This window comes from Hypanus sabinus, chromosome 18 (assembly GCF_030144855.1).
Source record: "Hypanus sabinus isolate sHypSab1 chromosome 18, sHypSab1.hap1, whole genome shotgun sequence".
NCBI lineage: Eukaryota > Metazoa > Chordata > Chondrichthyes > Myliobatiformes > Dasyatidae > Hypanus > Hypanus sabinus.
The window spans coordinates 37,607,661-37,628,589 of NC_082723.1; the positions used below are offsets into that span (position 1 = coordinate 37,607,661).

General features: G+C 43.2%; 1 protein-coding gene across 5 annotated transcripts in view; it reads left to right on the forward strand.

Annotated features, from left to right (window-relative positions):
• Window positions 1–20,929, forward strand: part of miga2 (mitoguardin 2) — an 84,293-nt gene that overhangs the window by 29,869 nt on the left and 33,495 nt on the right. For 2 of the 5 annotated variants that reach the window (XM_059994171.1, XM_059994172.1), the window contains exons 2-4: window positions 10,327–10,430; window positions 13,435–13,560; window positions 16,153–16,191. In XM_059994171.1, the coding sequence (XP_059850154.1) occupies window positions 13,465–13,560; window positions 16,153–16,191 (135 nt within the window). In that variant the 5' untranslated portion in view covers window positions 10,327–10,430; window positions 13,435–13,464. Of the gene's footprint in view, window positions 1–10,326; window positions 10,431–11,248; window positions 11,305–13,434; window positions 13,561–16,152; window positions 16,192–20,929 lie in introns of those variants that run through there. The other 3 variants (XM_059994173.1, XM_059994174.1, XM_059994175.1) reach the window with 3 other exon arrangements.

Genomic DNA, 20,929 nt, shown 5'->3' on the forward strand with positions numbered 1-20,929 from the left:
ACAGGCTTAACTCCTTTGCTGTACCAAGTTTGTTGATTTTACTTGCAGCTCAAATATGAAACATGGTCAACTTTAGCACCCCTTGTTAGAAAGGTGGTTGTATCTGCCACTGTGTGAGTTTTTCATTTGCTATGCAGTTACTCTTTGAGAAACAAAAAATGCACGTATAAGGTAACTTTTCATGACCTGTGGCGTTCAAATGCACTTTACAGAACGAACAGGCACTTCTAGGAATGTCAGCCCTGAGGAAACTGCTCCAGTTTTACAACAGGATTTCTGTCTGCCTGTTTAGTCTTGTGCACTTGAGTGGTTTAAGTTTCTGTTTTGTTTTATTTTTTGCTTAGTTTTTCTTCTGCAAAAACTATTGGATTTCAGCATTCTCATTTTGGTTTCAGGCTTCTGTAAGAGTACCATTCCAATTATTCGATAAATCTGTCAAGCAGATGAACTACTAAACATCAGGATCACCTTGGCAACCTTGGCCTGAGCTTATAATAAATATTCCTTTCAGCTATCCATTCCTCACGGCCCCACCCATTCCACAACTTAAAACTAACCTGTTTTCTTGGTTTCCGCAATCCTGATGAAGAATCTTCAACCTGGAACATTAACTCTGTTCTGTGGCGACCCATTTCCTGGCACATCCGAACCGACTCACAATTAGATAGCCTACGGGGGTTTGCGAGCACAGAGCTTTGGAGCCTCTGCGCCATGGGGGGCAGGTTGAGGGAGGCTTAAAAGTGAGGCTGAAGATTTCGAATAAAGTTTTTTCCTTCGACTGCAGTTACCGACTCCGTGTCGTAATTTTAGCGCTGCGTGTAGCACTCCGCTACAATTGGTGACCCCGACGGTCCAAACGATTTTTGGACCAGAAATGACCGACGCCGCCTCTGTTCATGCGGTTTCGTTGAAACTGCTGGGTTTCTGGACACAGTGCCCGAACCTATGGTTCCAGCAAGCCGAAGCCCAATTCCACGTTCGCCAGATCACCTCAGAAGACACCCGCTACTACTACGTGGTGAGCTCCCTCGACCAGGACACAGCGGCCCAGGTCGCGGAGTTCGTACAGTCGCCCCCGGCAGACGGCGAGTACACGGAATTCAAAGCTCTGCTCCTCAGGACTTTCGGACTCTCACGGCGCGAGCGGGCTGCCCGTTTACTGCACCTGGATGGCTTGGGCGACAGACCTCCATCGGCTTTAATGAATGAGATGTTGTCTCTCGCCGACGGACACACACCCTGCCTCATGTTTGAGCAGGCATTCCTGGAGCAGCTGCCCGAGGACATACGCCTGCTGCTGTCCGATGCGGATTTCAGTGACCCCCGGAAGGTGGCAGCCCGGCCGGACTTGCTGTGGAACGCCAAAAAGGTGAGCGGGGCGTCCATCGCACAGATCTCCCAGCCACGCTCCTGGCAGCAAACCAGTCCAGGCCCGGCCGCAGAGCCCGCCAACCCCCGGCCCAATGAACACTGGTGCTTCTACCACCAGCAGTGGGGCGCAGAAGCCTGCTGTTGTCGCCCGCCCTGCAAGTTCCCGGGAAACGCCAGGGCCAGCCGCCGCTGATGGCTACGGTGGCTGGCCATCGGGATAGCCTCCTGTATGTGTGGGATAGAAGGTCGGGACGCCGGTTTTTGGTCGATACTGGGGCTGAGATCAGCGTATTACCTCCGACGAGTTACGACACCCGCAGCAGGGCACCGGGTCCCCCCCTGAGGGCCGTGAATGGCAGCACAGTAAGGACCTATGGCACCCGTCAGGTGCAGCTACAGTTCGGCTCCAGCCAGTTCACGTGGGACTTCACACTGGCCGCCGTAGCCCAACCGCTTCTGGGTGTGGATTTTTTGCGGGCTCACAGCCTACTGGTCGACCTGCCCAGGAAGAGACTGGTACACGCCGAGACCTTTCAGACGTTCTCCCTGGGTGCAGCCCAGTTGCCAGCCCCTCACCTCGGCTCCATCACGCTGTCCGACAACGACTTCACCAGGGTCCTGGCGGATTTCCCATCGGTTCTGGCACCGCAGTTCACAGCGGCCATGCCCAGGCACGGCGTACAGCACCACATCCCGACCCAGGGACCACCCCTCCACGCCCGCGCTCGGCGGCTTCCCCCGGACAAGCTCCGACTGGCGAAGGAGGAGTTCCAGAGGATGGAGGAATTGGGGATCATCCGGCGGTCCGACAGCCCATGGGCCTCCCCCCTGCACATGGTGCCCAAAGCGACGGGGGGCTGGAGACCGTGCGGCGACTACCGCAGGCTGAACGAGGCTACCACACCGGACCGCTACCCTGTGCCGCACATTCAGGACTTTGCAGCAAACCTGCACGGCGCACGGATCTTCTCCAAGGTAGACCTCGTCCGAGGGTACCATCAAATCCCGATGCATCCTGACGACGTCCCCAAAATGGCTCTCATCACCCCGTTTGGCCTTTTCGAGTTCCTCCGCATGCCGTTCGGCCTGAAGAATGCCGCACAGATGTTCCAGCGGTTAATGGACGCGGTGGGACGGGACCTGGACTTCGCGTTCATCTATTTGGATGACATCCTCATAGCCAGCAGCAGTCGTCAGGAGCATCTGTCCTACCTCCGTCAACTCTGCGCCCGACTGAGTGAGTACGGTCTTACAATCAACCCCGCCAAATGCCAGTTCGGACTCGATACCATTGACTTCCTGGGCCACAGGATTACTAAAGACGGGGCAACCCCTCTGCCCGCTAAGGTAGATGTGGTCCGCCTCTTTCCCCGACCCACCATGATCAAAGGCCTTCAGGAATTCGTAGGTATGGTCAATTTCTACCGCCGCTTCCTCCCTTCAGCTGCCCGGATCATGCGCCCCCTGTTCGCCCTGATGCCGGGTCCGAGCAAGGACATTACCTGGGACGAGGAGTCCGCTGCCGCTTTCGTTCAAACGAAGGAAGCTTTGGCGGACGCCGCAATGCTAGTACATCCCAGAATGGACGCCCCTACCACCCTCACAGTGGACGCATCAAACACGGCAGTCAGTGGGGTGCTGGAGCAACTCATCGCAGGTCGCTGGCAACCCCTGGCGTTTTTCAGCAAACACCTGCGACCACCCGAGCTCAAATACAGTGCTTTCGACCGGGAACTGTTGGTGCTCTATCTGGCAATCCGGCATTTCAGGTACTTCCTAGAAGGTCGGCCCTTCACCGCGTTCACGGACCACAAACCGCTTACCTTTGCGTTTACGAAAGCGTCCGACTCCTGGTCGTCCCGCCAGCAACGCCACCTGTCCTACATCTCTGAATACACGACGGATGTCCGGCACGTCTCGGGTAAGGACAATGTCGTGGCGGATGCGCTCTCTCGCCCTACCGTTCATGCCCTTTCCCAAGGGGTAGACTTTGAGGCGCTGGCAGAGGCGCAGCAGGCGGATGAGGAGATTCCGAGTTACAGAACCGCAGTCTCCGGTTTGCAGCTCCAGGACCTCCCCGTGGGCCCGGGTGAGAGGACCCTACTCTGTGACGTCGCCACCAGCCAGCCCCGTCCCGTCATCCCGACAGCCTGGCGGCGCCGCGTTTTCAACTCCATTCATAACTTGGCGCATCCCTCCATCCGGACAACTGTCCGGATGGTTTCCAGCAGGTTCGTTTGGCACGGACTCCGCAAACAGGTCAGTGAATGGGCCAAAATGTGCATGCACTGCCAGACGGCCAAGGTGCAGCGGCACACCAAAGCCCCACCGCAGCAGTTCCATCCCGCCCACCGGCGTTTCGACCACATTCATGTGGATATTGTGGGCACCTCCTGACTATTGTGGACCGGTTCACAAGATGGCCAGAGGTGGTCCCGCTCACCGACACCACCTCCGAATCTTGCGCCCGAGCCCTGATCGCCACCTGGATATCTCGCTTTGGTGTACCAGCTCACATTACCTCCGACAGAGGCGCCCAGTTCACCTCCAGCCTGTGGTCAGCTATGGCCAGCCTTTTGGGGACTCAGCTGCACCACACCACTGCCTACCACCCACAGTCGAACGGGCTAGTGGAGCGTTTCCACCGTCACCTGAAGTCGGCCCTCAGGGCCCGCCTGTGAGGAGCCAACTGGGCGGACGAGCTTCCCTGGGTCCTACTCGGCATCCGCACAGCGCCCAAGGACGACCTGCACACCTCGTCGGCCGAGTTGGTATACGGCGCGCCCCTGGTCGTCCCCGGGGAGTTCCTACCAGCCCCAAGGGAGCAAGAGGAAGATCCCGCAGCAGTCCTAGGCAGACTACGCGAGAAGCTCGGTAACCTGGCCCCCATACCCACTTCACGGCACGGGCGGCACCCGACCTGCATACCCAAAGACCTACAGAACTGTAAGTTTGTGTTTGTACGGAGGGACGGGCATCGGCCACCGCTGCAGCGGCCATACGAGGGGCCGTTTATGGTGCTCCGGAACAAAGGGTCCACGTTCGTGCTGGACTTTGGGGGGAAAGAGGAGGTTTTCACGGTGGACCACCTCAAACCGGCCCATGTGGACCTGGCGCAACCGGCCGAGTTTCCGGCACCTCGGCGCAGAGGTCGACCTCCCAAGCAGGTTCTGGCCCAGACTGTGGACATTGGGGGGTGTATCGCCGGTTCTGGGGGGGGGGGGGGGGGTTATGTGGCGACCCATTTCCTGGCACATCCGAACCGACTCACAATTAGATAGCCTACGGGGGTTTGCGAGCACAGAGCTTTGGAGCCTCTGCGCCATGGGGGGCAGGTTGAGGGAGGCTTAAAAGTGAGGCTGAAGATTTCGAATAAAGTTTTTTCCTTTGACTGCAGTTACCGACTCCGTGTCGTAATTTTAGCGCTGCGTGTAGCACTCCGCTACAGTTCTTCTTTTCTCAGATGCTGTCTGATCTTCCAAATGTTTTAAAGAATTTTCTATTTTTATGTCACCAAATGACGACAGTAGTCTGTTTAAAGTCAGAATGAGCAGTAATTATTCCCCCATTCCTTTTTCCTTTGTGTCCCTATTTAGTTTTCCCTAAAATGCATCCCTTTTGTGTGACATGTTCTTTTTGTAGTTATGTAATTTAATTGGTCATTTGGAAGTTCCTAGTTTCTGGCTGTTTTGAGTATATTTCCTCAGATAACAGATTAAAGAAAATAGATAATTAATGATATTGCAAGCATATTTGAAGTGAGGAGCACATTTGGTTCAGCATCATGAATGCTGTTTATCACATGGTTGCAGTGTTTTACCTGTACTTAAATTGCTGTTCATGTCAGTCGGTGTCAAAATCCCAGCAGGAGCTGGGTTGTTTGTACAGGTGTTTTGTTATTTTCGATTCTACCTGAGATGTAATCTGCTGCAGCACACTGGTAAGTAAAATGCTCTCCATGAGCTCTGGATTGCCCAAAGGGATTACGATCAATTAGTAACTCTGAAGTTTAGTTACTGTTATAAAAACAAAATCTTTCATTTATATTACACTATTTAATTCTGCTCCTACACTAAATTCAATGAATCATCCAGTCACCATTAACAGAAGCCGCCATCCAGCTGTCCCAAGACCACCTGGACACACAGGCCTACTTACATCAGCTTGACAGTCTGGCCACTGTGCACTGGAGGCCCCTGACGAGGAGTCCTTTCATCAAACTCTTCCAAACATTGACAGGGATAGATTATGAAAGGGATAGATAAGATAGAGACAAATAACTTTCCACTGGTAGGTGAGGCTAGAACTAGGGAACATAGTCTAAAGATTTGGGGGAATAGATTTAAGATAGAGATGAGGAGAAACTGCTTTTCCCAAAGAGTAGTGAACCTGAATCTGAAGTTCTGTGCACTGGGAAGCAGCAGAGGTGAGCTCATTAAATATATTTTAATGAGTCTTGAATATATTTAAGACATAGATAGATTTTTGCATAGCAAGGGAATGAAGAGTAATGGGGAAAAGGCAGGTAGGTGGAGCTGAGCCCATAGTCGGATCAGCCATGATCTTATTGAATGGTGGAGCAGGCTCGATGGGCCAAATGGCCTACTCCTGCTCCTATTTCATATGCTCTTATGTCTATTTTGTACCTAATCTGACTGCAGGAAAGCATCTGAGATATCTTCTATGTTATAAAGATGTTGCACAAATACAAGCATTATTTTATGCTCCAGGGAAACTTGGATAAACATGGAAAAGGAGGGAGATTTTGTTCACATAAAAATCACCACCAAAATGGATTACAAGATTGTTAATGCAATCATTGATTTTTGATTTGACTGCAATTCAGTGCAAAATACGCCCTTCTGGCCCTTCGAGCGGCATCCTTTAGCTGATTTAGCCCTAGCCTGGTCACGGGACAATTTACAACAACCAATTAACTTACCAACCTGTACATCTTTGGACTGTGGGCGGAAACCAGAGCACCTGGAGGAAGCGTACATGTTCATGGGGAGAACTTGAAAACAACTTACAGACAGTGGTAGGAATTAAACCCAGGTCACTTGTATTGTAATGCGTTGTGCTAACCACTACGCTATCGTGCCACCCAATAACAGGCTGCATACCATCAACAAATTTTAGTAATATGGTTTGCATGTATAAAAATCAGTCAGAATTACATTCAGTTACTGGATCTGCACTTGGAGATCACACTGCTCTGGGAACTAATCAGACTTGTTTTTAGAGCTATTTATAACAATCTCTAAATCCCTTGAGTCCCTTCCCAGCACGAAGCACATTTGCAGCTATTGTTTATTCATGTTTGTAACTTAATGCAGTGTAGTCTGGTTCTTCATAGTCCTCCGCTTTGACAAAATGATGATGTTGGGCCTCTTCATGCTATGTTAACTGAATTGCTTGACTCCTCTACTTTCAGACCTATAGATTTTTATTTAAAGAAACTTAGATCTTGGAAACTCTTCTTGGAAAAGTAGTACAAGAGCCTCAGGACTCAAGTCACCAGGTTCAGGAATAGTTATTATCTCTCCAGTCATTGGGTTTTTGAACCAGAGGGTGCTAAGCTGTGTGCACAGCTCTCTGCAGTTTCTTGGATCAAGTGTAGAGAGGATGTGTGTGTGTGTGTGTGTGTGTGTGTGTGTGTGTGTGTGTGTGTTTGTTTCTTTGTTTTGGGGGGGGGGGGGTTGTGTGAAAGAAAATCTCCTGGCACCAGCATCACATGCTGCCTCTTTATTGTCAAATCCCAGTTAAGATACCTAAGCAGTTGTCCATTCTGACTATGCCAAGCCCTACTGCCATGGATTAATATAAAGAATTACTTTCTTCCCCCATCCTTCCAACAGTCAAAATATTAGGAATTCATGGACAATTCTTTTTAATTATGTAGACCTTCTGCAAGTTCTTTCAGTGCCATTTCCAAATTCTAGCAGGGCAGATGCAGCTCACTGGAAGGAAACAAGAAAAGCTACAAAGCATCAGAAATTGTTCTATTTCTCTATATGGTGATTTTTATGTGGACGGTTCCTCTCCCTTTACCAAATGTTTGTCCAGATTTCCCTGCAGCATAAAATAATCTTGTATTTACGCACCATCTTTATAAAGTGGAAAATATCTAAGATGATTTGCTGCAGTCAAATAGACAACAGATTCAAGGTGGAGCTTTTTGTTGATGGGTGATTGGATGCAGAGTTGAAGAAGTGGGTAAGAGAGAATTCGTGCAGGAGCAGAATGGCAGCTGAGAGAGGCCAACGAAGTGTCCTTACCTCCTTCTTGCAGTATCTTTGAAGACTGGGAAGGAAACATCTGAGGTGAGATCAAAGTTCAAGTTCAAAGTACACATATGTCACCATATACAACCCTGAATTGATTTTCTTGCAGGTAGTCACAAGAAAGACAATAGAATCAATGAAAGGTTTTGCCCAACAGGATGGACTAACAACCAATGTGTAAAAGACAATAAACTGTGCAAATACAAAATAAATAATAATAAATAAATAATAACTAACTAACTAACAAACAAATTTTGAGAGCCTGCAACGAAGTGTCCTTGAAAATGAGTCCATAGGTAGTGGGAACAGTTCAGTGATATAGTGAGTGAAGATATCCCGTCTGGTTCAAGAGCCTGATGATTGAGGGGTGATAACTTCCAGAACCTGGTAGTGTGGGTGCTTAGGCTCCTGTATCTTCTTCCTGATGCAATTAGTCAATATACTCTCCATCATACATCTATAAAAGTTTGTCAAAGTTTTAAATGACATGCCAAATCTTCACTAACTTCTAAGAAAGTGGAGGCTGTGCTGTGCTTTCTTTGAAATTGTACTTATGTGCTGGGTCCAGGACAGGTTCTCTGAAACGATAACACCAAGGAATCTCTCCACCTCTGATCCTCTGCTGAGGATTGGCTCATGGACCTCTGGTTTAACCCTCCTGAAGTCAATAATCAGCTCCTTGGTCTTGTTGTTGTTGTGGCACCACTTAGCCAGATTTTCAGTCTCTTTTCTATGTAAAATTCGTTATCACTTATAATTCAGTTAATGACAGTGGTGTCATCGGCAAACTTAAATATGGCATTGGAACTGTGCTTAGACTCACCATTATAAATACAGAGTGAGTCGAGCAAAGGGCTAAGCACACAGTCTTGTCTACATCTGTACTGATAGAGACTGTGGAGGAGATGTTGTTCCCAATCCGAGCTGATTGGGGTCTGCAAGTAAGGAAATCAAGGATGCAGTTGCATAAGGAGGTATTGAGGTCTAGGTCTTGAAGATTATTGATTAGTTTTGAGGGGATGATAGTATTGAATGCTGAGCTGTAGTCAATGAAGAGCATCTTGATTGAAGGGTTGAGTGAAGAGCCAATGAAATGGCATCTGCTTTTGACCTGTTGTGACGGTAGGCAAATTTGAGTGGATCAGAGTTGCTTCTCAGGTAGGAGTTGATATGTATCATGATCAACCTCTCAAAGCACTTCATCACAGTTACCACGATTTCTTAGGCACCAGTATAACCAAAGCCTGCTTGAAGCAGGTGGGTACCTCAGACTGCCAATGTGAGAGGTTAAAGATATTGGTGAACACTTTGATCAGCACAGGTCTTTGTACTCGGCTGGACACTGTGCACCTAGCAAGGCAAATGATATTGAATTGAAGGGAGTTGACATTTACATCTCACAGCTTACCATGCTATTTGAGTTACTTTTATAATTATAGCTGTGTAGCTACACTAGATGACAGTATTTTATAACTAGGGCTGGTTTGTTTTATTTAATTATTGTTGGATTCTCATATTTACATTTGTTTTCTTTTATGTTGTCATGTTAATTTTGAAGCTCATGAGGTAGAATTAAATGTTTTTATTTTCTGTTAGATCGAGTAGGGAACTCTCCCATTGATGTTCAATGCTCTTGAATATCCTCCCTAAATCATCATTTATAACACATTATTTGAGCATTTCTCCTAGAATTTATTCCTTTTGTCTTACCATCAAAAGTTCAAAGTAAAATTTATTATCAGAGTACATACATGTTACCACATATAATCCTGACGATTGTGCCTGACACCGGCCCCCAGGCCTGAGTCGACGTAGTAATAGTACTTATAATCCCGAGTTTTTTTCCTGCGGGCATACTCAGCAAATGTATAGAATAGTAACTGTGCAGCGCATACAAAATGCTGGAGATCTTGAAGAAGGGTCTCGGCCCGAAACTTCAACTGTACTCTTTTCCATAGATGCTGCCTGGCCTGCTGAGTTCCTCCAATATTTTGTGTGTGTTGCTGGATTTCCAACATCTGCAGATTTTTGCGTTTAGAATAGTAACTGAAAAGGATCAATGAAAGAGCAAGAGCATAGAAGGCAACAAATGTTGAGATGCAACTATAAAGAAAATAAATAATGAGACCATGAAATAACAAGATAAAGAGTCTTTAAAGTGAGATCATTGGTTGTGGGAACATCTCAATAGATGAGTGTAATTATTGTCTTTTTTTTCAGGAGCCTGATGATTGAAGGGTAGTAACTGTTCTTGAACCTGGTGGTTTGAGTCCTGAGGCACTTGTACCTTTTACCTTCTGGCAGCAGCAAGTAAAAAAAACCATGACCTGGGGTCTTTGATGATAGATGCTGCTTTTCTACAACAGTGTTTCATATAGATGTACTCAATGGGAGGGCCTTGTACTGGGCCGAATCCACTACCTTTTGTAGGACTTCCCTTTCTTGCATGTTGCATTTAAAACTACCTTTTACTCTGTTTAAGATGCATGCAATAGGATTATAGTTTTGTCTTTTTAGGGCAACTGTCACTATAGATATAACAATTTTCCAGAGTTCCTCAACTCCGTGCATCAACCCACTCTTACTTGTATTCATTCCTTAGATATCAATATAAAAGCTAGAAATTGTAACAGTTTTTCACCTTGATAACTTTTTGTATTTTTATAAACAGGATCTACTATTAATTCTCTATCAAACCATGATGTAAATTTTCCAACTCTGAGGCTGAAGATGCCTGGTGTGAACATGGGAAGTGAGCCTCATTCTTTACCTCAGGTACTGTATAATAAGGACACTTTCTTATGGTGATTCTTTGCATTATTTCAGCAACCTGTTTCTTTAAACTTTGTTAGTAACCAACCCTAAACCTTCACTTTAGTTACCTAGTTTTAACCAATTCAGACATATGACTATTAACAAATGATCTTCTCTTCTGATGACTCCAAAAGAGCAGGCACTTTATTAATTGTGCCTCTTTAAGACAGACTACTGAGCATTTTCAGATTACAAATAAAGCATTTTTTTCCCTTAGTGGAAAATTCAGAAATATGCCATTAATGCTGCATTGGAAAATTGTAGATTAAGAATCTTGTCACAATTCCTTTAAAATTGGAGGTACTGATATTGGGAACTCTCTTTCTTGGTTATACCCTGTAGACTTGGATTAAATAAACTGCTTCATGTTACACTATATGGTAGAGATGCATGTTGGTTTTCAATTTTGTACTGCTTGCATCCATTACTAATTAATTAGCTGTATTTTAAAGATTTGCTCCACACCTTACTCGTCCTGTATTCAGTCCACGATGAATTGCTTGTTCTTAACTTTGGATGTAGGAAGAGGGGCAAGGGATGCACACTGTGTTGATGCTCTATCATGAATTGGATAATTGCTTTTCTTGCACTTGACTGTACAACTTGAAAGACTAAGTCATTTCTGGGTTAGTCTAAGTTCATTTTTATGTCACTTTAATTTGGAAAAGAGTTCATTTGTGAACTCTGATAAGAGTGTAAAGTTGAAAAATTGTAGATTCAGTGGTGGAATAGGTGTTGTAAAATAATATAATTCTACATATTAAAATCTCTGTTAATAGGCACTATATAAGACTCCGGCAGGCAAGACATAAGATCACTGGGCTTAGAAATATTGGTAAGATTATATGAGGCAATAACAGTTCTTACATATGCAGCGGGAATTAATCAAAGTTAATGAAGTCTTTTTGTATTTAGTCCATGACTACCTTTTTAATCTTTCAAAAATACTTTATTTTTTCCAAATCCTTCAATGGCTTTGCACAAGAGCTGTGTAGCTCTTTGCCCTCAGTCTTCTATGTAACCACTTCAAAATCTACAACGCTCATTTAGCTCAGCTTTGCCACAGTAGATAATGCATAGAGTAATAAACACTTGCATTTGCTTTCCTAATGGTTGAGTTTCCCCCTTAATTAAATCCCTCATTCTTGTCTCTCTCTGTGAATTGTTAAGTAAACTAAAGCTCCTCATTTTCACTTAAGCTTCCTTATTACCTTGTGAGAGTGAGAGGAGCTGCAGTTTATTTTGCGAAGTAATCTGTTGGTTGGTGTTTACAGATACTTATTGCTGGCATTTAGGGCAGCAATGAAGTTCCTTATCTCTGTGTCCTTGGCCATCTTTTCTATTGTGCCCCAGGTGTGGTTCATGGACTCGAGTTGCACACAGATATAGAAGGATTCGTCGTTGCTGTTTCCAGAACAATTTTTTTTGATCGGTCAGGGTTGTTAGTGCTGATCTGAACCCCCGAACCTGGACCACTGTTAGTCTAGCCTCTACCCTTTGACCTGTTTGACATGGGTAATCCTAACAAGAGCCAAAGCATAAAGCCCTGACTTCAGCCAACTTAGCTCTCCGGGTCATTGAGGTACGCAAGCTTCCAAACCCTACAACAAGGTTGTGGTCCTCTTGGAGGTTACAGATACATACAATCCTTGTTAACTGGAATACTACTGATCCAGGGTTAAACATTCTTGTTGATAAAGCTTTTGTTCAACATCCGACACCTTTCAATAATGAGCGACTTTATCATTTCTAGCTGTAAGTACAAGCTATGTATAAATGAAAGCAACTAAAATTTTAATCATATTGAAATTAAATGAGATCTAATCTTGAATGTAAGTGTATATGGGGATAGTATATCCTACAATGCAGCCTACATCAAAGCTGCAGAGAGTGAATAGTAGGGATTCATTTGTCTGATGTTAGGTGTAAAGTACTGAGGTAACAGTTTTATATAGAGCAAAGAAAAGGAGTAATTTACAAGAATATTAAAATTATGGTTTGCTTGTAGCATAAATAAGAAAAAGAAGATCTCTGGAATCAGTAAAGCGAAATCATCATTGTCAAGTCAAGTCAAGTTTATTGTCATTTCAACCATAAACTGCTGGTACAGTACACAGTAAAAATGAAACAACGTTCCTCCAGGACCTTTAAAAGTGAGCTGAGTGTTCAGGAGAGTTGTTAAACTGTGGATTGCTTGGTTATAGAGAATAATTGCAGCAAAACCATTGTCTCTTTAGAAGGAAAAGAGCATTGTATTTGTATCAGGAATGAGTCAGGATTCTGGAGCAGAGAGATTAAATTTAGATTGCTGGTACAATGATGTGATGAGCTGAATGATCCTCTTTGGGGTGTAAGCACTTCAAATGCATGCATAATCAGTATTAGACTATTGGCTCATTTTCATCTTCAAAAATATTCTCTTCTAATGCCACCTATCTTTGTCTGATAAGGTGGAATTGAGTATTGAGATTGTTGGGGTGGGTGTGTGTGTGTGTGTGCTGTAGGGTTGATGCAGATTCAGACACAGGATAGGCGATTAATTCTATTGAAGTGTTCTGAGCAAGTTGGCATCTCTCTCCCATTCTTGTAATCCTTATAAAAAAAACCTCATGGATTTTCCTTGGCAGTCAGCTGAAGAAAAAAAAAACACTATGAGGTTTTTTTTGTGTTTTTAATTCATCATATGTTTGTTTTATTTTCAAAATAGCAAGTGATTTGGGTAGAGTGGCAGATCTGACTGGAACTCTGTCATTAGGTTTCTGAACCACTGAAATCGGAAGGAGCCGCAGAGTGGGCCTGTGGCTCTGTCATTATCCCATTTCATCTTCTTGGTTTGTAGTACAGCATTTAGAGACACAATGAGAAGCTATTAACAGTGGCCCATCCCTACCCCAAATGCCTCAGTTTGCTGACCCTTGGTAACTGACTGGACAAAAATCTCAGCAACCAGATGCTTGCTTTGCAGACATACAGGAGCAATTAACCTCTGTGCGCAATGTCGTTGAGGAGAACAGATGGGGCATCCATTATCCAAGCCCTGGCAATGACTATGGCTGAGATTCCAGTTTTCCTGTACTCCACATTTGGACAGGTATGTTTCCATCCAAATAAGCAAGTCCATTTTTTGCCTTCCATTTTGGTGGGGGTGGGGGGAAGGCAGATGAAGGACCTTGATTTTGTGCTGCCACCTGTTCCCACCTTTGAATTATATATTGGATATTGTCTTTGAAGTAGGTACGCCAAGTTTAATCTTTGACTTAAGTTTGTATTTATAATCACAATTTTTATTAAGTTTCCTAAATATGGCATTGCAGCCAGATACTCTGAACTTACCACCCTCATTTTATCAGTGTGTGGGTAAATTGTTCTCCTCACTCACTACAGACCATTTTCAGTAGCTTCATGTCCACTGTCCTACTTGTATGAGACACAAGAAGGGCTAAATCATCACAGACCAGTTCGAACCTGGATCTACCCATTTCAGTATTGTATCCCAACCCAGCATCAGGAATAAAGCATAGTCACTAACTAATAAATGTAATAAAGAAATTGGGGAATCTTTATCTGGAGGATAATGAATATCTAGAACTTTTTTGTGAAGAGTAGTTCAGGTAAATATTATAAGGCTAATTAGGTAAGTATATGAGAAAGAAAGGAGGGATATATTACAGAATGAGATTGGAAAGAGTTTAAAAACAGGAACAGATACTTTATTCAGTGGCTAGTGTCTCTGGTGAAAATTCTAAGGAATGTATTTCAGCTGGGGGTGGGTGCACAGACTAATTGATGCAATTTAGTGGATCAAAAATTGTAAAATGTGTCACAAATAGCAATTCAAACTGACATTAACTAATACTTTGTAACATTTCATGTGATATATTAATTAGATTCTACTATATGTCCTATTGGAATTAGCCATTCCTCATTTTCTAACCTCAATGGTACCACTTATCACATCCCCAAACACCTCAAGTTCAGCATATTTCCTCTTTGTTTATAAAGTTAACACACTAATGACCCTGTGTGTTTTTTATCTTAGTTAAATAGTGCCATTTAGGATCTAGTTAAATGCTTGAGATTGTTTTAGCTAATTCTGTTGAAAATGTGTTGATTACACATTCATCCCTTCTTTCTGGGCTGTTTGTTACATAGTTTTACATTGATAGCAAATCAATTAACTGTTGAAGATAATCTTCTACATTTGCTCCTTCTAGTCCTGTTCACTTTATCATATCCAAGAGAGAAATCTTTCACTGCAGTTATCTTTCATACAGTTAATCAGCCTTAGTGGCTCTTTCTTATTTGCTTCAGTGATACCTTGCAGTATTGTGTTGGGTTCCAGTGGTCAGCTTAGTTATCTTGGATTGTTTTGCAACGAAGCTTGTCAATTTTGATGTGCATTTTGCTATGCATTTAACTGACAAATAAAAGTAAAAGGACAAATTGAAACAAATCTGTTATATTTTTAATACTCTTGTATCTAGACAGCAATACCTGAAGTTAACTATTGTCACTTGACTTTGAAGTTCTTCAGATTTTAGTATTGGAAATTGGTAAGTGGGAACATGTCATAATCTTTACTTTGAAAAGGATATATTTAAACTTAACATAGAGTTAACTACTAGTTGGAGGCTTATAAGGTATCTTCTCTAGCACCTAGGCTGAGGTTCTGTGTGGATTAACTACTTTATCTAAGTGGCCAAGTGCTGCTAGGAACAGTGTTTACTACTCTGGTGCTCTCTCTCCTCTCTCCAGAAGTTGCAAGCAGAAGATAAATAAAAACTGAAAACATATTTCTGTCACCCACTAATGAACTGTGAAAAGTATTATCTAAATAGACTATCTTACCAGTATCAACCAGGAGTCTGGTACACTTCACAGAGAAGAATAATCTTCCAGGAGCTTATTTGTTTGGTGCAGTCATTGTGTAGATTTTGCAATTTTGTTAATTTCTTGAATCCCCGTAAGTATCTTGTGCCAGTCAGTCATGACAATAAAGTAGATGTGCAGTCTTTCCCTTACTTTAGTCCATTCTTTATGTTTAAAAAAAATATTACAGCATATTTTTATAGTTGGTCTCTGGTTGCTTGACCACAGCATTAAAGAAAGATGTGGTGGTGGTAGTAGTAGGATACAGAATTCTTTCCATCTCTAGTACTGGTAGCCAAAAGGAGCCTGTTGTGCCTGTGCTGGCTCTCTGACAAGCTGTCTAATTAGTGCTATTAGTTTGGAGACTTTTCCTTTTGAGATAGATTGAATTTGGTCAAATTCCAATTTCTGACAGTGCTTTCTGTATCTTCATACCCTACATTCCATCAGCAAGGTTTCCTTACTGCACTTTATACAATGTAAAGATCCCAAAATCTGTTCCACAAAGGTGCTTTCATCCCAGGTACTTATTTTTCTCATAATGACAGGTGATCATTCTTGATCGAGATTAAGCCGTCTGAAATCACCTCATAAAAGACCCTCATAGTAAATACAGAAAAACAGATTTCATCTTACCAGCACTAATTGGATTTAAACCTAGATTCCAGAAGCAGTGGCATTTGTATAAAAGGCTTTATTACTTAACCACACTTGAACTTGTGAGACTCTAGTTCAACAACTCACTGCCTCATCTGACGCAATCTTGGAATGAAGTTCTTTTTTCATTCTGTACACAATTCTCCCTTGTTTTCAGTGCCAATTTATGATGGGGACTTGTAATTCCAATGGGTTGGTGAGTCTTAAATTGCTGATTCATGTGAATGTTAACAGTTATTATCAAATTAGAAGCAGAGTTACTATCTATATAGTACAGAGTCTCTTTGGCTACTTTGTGCTCTCATTTCAAATCTATTTCAGTGTTTCAAATATAATCAAAAATACCAAATTAATCAAAACAACTTGGCTTGCCTACTTGATTACTGTGCATGTGTAATTTTTTCTCTTTAAACTTTTAAACTGAATGTTTTGTACATTGTCTTTTAAATATCAGAAGTAATAATAGAAATCTTTATATCTTGTTTATTTTTTTCTCAATTAATTTCTTTCAATCTCACATATTTTAGAATTGTTTCAAAAAAGGATCACAATGAAAATTGGCTATTTTTCTGGAGAACTTTTCCCCAGTGCATTATTAGACACTGTTAATAAATCAGTATTTGTTGTCTATCTTTAGCTGCCCATCAGCTGAGAGATTCATCAGGGCAGTTAAAAAATGATAACTGTCAAATGGACTCTGGGAAATTCTTGAGTAGTCTCTATATAACCACTTTGGACTGTTTATTGCATGTGGAAATTTGAGTATAGCTTTACCTTTTTGTAAATACAGTAAATTAGAGGAAGATAAAACAGTGGTATGGATTGAAATGTGTGCCTCACTGAGGACTCATGCATGTAATACAGTATGGGATTGGAGCGCTGGTTGTCTATCATGTCCGACAATGAGAAGAAACCTGTGTGAGAGAGTGTGTAAGGTGGAAAGGCCATTGCACTGGGGCAGTTCCACTCTCTTGACCTCAGAAGTCCAGGTCTAGTGGTATGAACAAGCATCACAAACTGGGGTCTTCCTTGGTGGCAGTGGATGACCATGATGTGCCTTGTCATGCCCTTTGCTCTCCACGGAGCTTTTTAGTACTGCCTTTGTATCTCCCTGCCCGGTTGACTTTGCATGTCAGGACAGGATTGTCCCCATCTCACTGGGGAATTAGGCTGCTGGCTACCCTCAGCTGGTTTAGCCTGCTTGACAAAGCGGTGTACCGGTGTGTGGTTGCTGTTGCATGCAAGCAGCTACTTGAGCCAAAGGTGAGAACTGGGTGTCTGGAGGGGCCAAACGAATGGACACACAGTAAGCCCCCTCACCAAAGATGCTATTCTTCTCTGGATACCCCACACACCCCACTGGAGGTATATATTGAAATATACCCAAGAGCATTTGCTTGTATTATAGATTTTGTTGTCGGCTGCAAATTACTGCATACAGCACTGTCGAAGCTGCTGCTCTTTTACAAGAGATGTTAAACAGAATCCTTAACTGCCCTTGGACATAAATAATCACAAGGCACTTCTTGAAGTTCCATAGCATTTGTCATGCACCTGGCCCTAACACAACTAGAAATCAAGGACACTTATGTCAGAATGCAGTTTCTGGATTTCATTTAGGCATTCAACACCATTTTTCCACAGACCTTGGTGAACAAATTCGTAGTCCTCGGTCTAAATACACCACTAAGCAACTGGATGTGGGGCTTCCTAACCAGGCTGTGCAGCTGGTCCTCCCTCTCTATCAACCTCAACACAGGTGCCCCCAGGTGCTGTGTGCTGAGCCCTTTGTTGAACGCTACGCTCACATGGCCAAACACATTATCAAGTTCGCTGCCGATAGGATAGTAGTTTGGCTCAACACCGACAACAGTGAGACAGTCTACAGAGAGGAAGTGGAAGAGCTTGAGGCCTCTTCCTCAATGTCAACTTCACGAGAACTCAAACCACTCGTACACCGCTTTCCATTGGTGGCACAACAGTGGAAACTCCGAGCAGTTTCAAACTCCTGGGAGTGCACATCTTACACAACCTCTCATGGGCTCAGAATCAGGAAAGCTTGTTGGATTCTGATGTTTTTAATCCAAAGTTTTTTCAGAATCAAGAAAGAGGCACAAAACATGTTACCTCATGGTTGTTTTAGTAAGCATTGATAGAACAAAGGTAAATTGAAATGGACAGTGATAGAAGTGATAGTGAAGGGAGGGACCAAGAAACAAAGAGACTAAGATGGCCCTGCCTTGTGATCAGCTATTTTCATACCAATAGATAAGATAAATTTCATTGAAGTTGTAGTTAAGAGTCAGCCAATGAGCATGCTATTATTCAAATAATGCAACACCAGGAGAAGCTTCCCAACTTTTCAGAATTATACTAATATAACCACAAGGAGATAGACTGAACAACTATATATACATACTGTGACCAATAGGAAACATACTAGGCAGTTAGTTGTATATAATTATATAAAATACAAGCAGACAATTGCTAAACTGCAAAGAAAATTACAATTAAGCAGCTAGATCCAACAGCTGCTTTCTGAGGAGGTTGAAGAGAGCTGGACTAGGCACATCTAAACTCGTGTCCTCCTGTGGTTGGCTGCACTGCAGCAGACAGGAAGGCTCTACAACAGGTAATCAAAACTGCCCGATGCATCACTGGCACCAGCCTACCCGTCATCAAGGAATCATATGCGGAAAGGTGTCGCAAAAGGGCCAGTAACATCTGGAAGGATCCCACCCACCCTGCTTATGGACTGTTTGTCCCACTCCCATCAGAGAGGAGGCTGCGTAACATCCATGCCAGGACCATCAGACTCAAAAACAGTTACTTTACCTGGGCAATAAGTGATCAACACCTCCACCCACTGATCCACCCCTCCACATACCTCATCACCACTACTTTATCATTTCCTGTCAGAGTCACCTTATGCAGAGGCATTTCTGTGCCTAGTGTCACTTTATGGACATACAATCAATCTATGTATAAAAACTATTTTATGTATTTATATATGTTGTGTTTTTTTTTAAATTATTGTGTTCTTTTTGTTTTGTGTTTTTTTTTTGTGCTGCATCAGATCCAGAGTTACAATAGTTTTGTTCTCCTTTGTACTTGTACTGGAAATGACATTAAAGAATCTTGAAGTCACTCCTCCTAGTATGTTGAGCAATATTCATTCTTCATTCTACACTAATCAGGTTTATTAACACTTATTCATAAGTTGTGAAATTTGTTGTGTGGGTACAGTACAGTGCTGAGACATAAAAATTACTATAAATTACAAGAGCTTGTAAAGAAAATGAGTATTACCATTTGCAGAAGCTTACTGAACAGTCATTAATTACTAAAGCTGCATTTCTGAAGAACGTTAGATGTAAAGTGGCTTAAAATGCTGAAGAATTACAAGATTGTATATACGAGGGGTGATTGATAAGTTTGTGGCCTAAGGTAGAAGGAGTCAATTTTAGAAAACCTAATACATTTATTTTTCAACATAGTCCCCTCCTACATTTACACATTTAGTCCAGCGGTTGTGGAGCATATGGATCTTGGACCTCCAGAAATTGTCCACAGCAGGGGTGATTGATATGTTTGTGGCCTAAGATAGAAGGATATGAGTTGTACAGCTCTTGTTACGTGCACATGCAGTTCAACTCTTTGAGTGATTATGCAGAAAGTTTGAAGTTAATAACTGATTGGTTAATAACTCATCAGGGGTGATAAATTTGTGGTCTAAAGTAGAAGGAGAGGAGCTACTAACTTCAAACTTTCCGCATAATCACTCAAAGAGCTGTATAACTCATCTTGTACCTTGGGCCACGAACTTATGAATCACCCATGCTGTGGACACCTACAGCAAGCTTTGATAGTCTTCCTCGCTGTCCACTCTGCCCCAGTCTTGGTGTCATCCACAAATTTGCTGGTGACCTAGGTGACAAACAACAATAGATCCAGCACTGAACCCTGTGGCACACCACTAGTCACAGGCCTCTAGTAAGAGAGGCAATCATCCATTACCACTCTCTGACTTCTCCTGTCTAATGTCTAATCCAGTTTACTACCTCATCCTGAATGCCAAGCAACTGAACCTTTTAAACCAGCCTCCCATGCGAGACCTTGTCAATGGCCTTTCTGAAGTCCATGTAGACAACGTCCACTTCCTTGTCTTCATCAACTTTCCTGGTAACCTCCTAAAAAAAAAACTGTATAAGCTTGGTTAAGCACAATCTACCATGCACAAAGCCCATGTTGACTGTCTGTAATCAGTCTCTGTCTATGCAATTAATTACTGTATATATCCAGTCCCTTGGAATACCTTTCAATAACTTGCCCACTGCTGAAGTGAGGCTCACTGGCCTACAATTTTCCAGCTTATTCTTAGAGCTGTTCTTAACAACAGGACAGCATTAGGTATCCTCCATTCCTCCGGCACCTCACTTGTTGCTGAGTATCTTTTAAACATCCCTTTGCAACTTCTGCACTAGCCTCATGTGGAACACCCTATCAGGCCCTAATTTGCCTCGACAACAAACACCTTCTCCTCTGTAATTTGTTTGCTGTCCATGACCTTGCTGCTTTTTTGCCTCATTTCTATGGACTCTGTGTCCATCTCCTAAGTAAATGCAGATGCAAATAATAAATTCATTTAAGATCTTCCACAGCTCTTTAGGCTCCATACATAGATGACCACTCTGATCTTCAAGAGGAATGATTTTTGTCTCTTGCTATCCTCATGGACTTCCCTTCACCTTGTCTGCTAGAGCAACCTCATGGTTTCTTTTAGCCTCCTTATTTCCTTTCTTAACTGATCTTGTGGGGCAGTCCCTCGTATTCCTGTTCCTTATTGCCACCCACTGCCCCCTGCTTATGGTCAACTCTAGAACTAGATCAGCTGTCCTGTTAACACACTGTATTTACACAAGGCATTTGTTCAA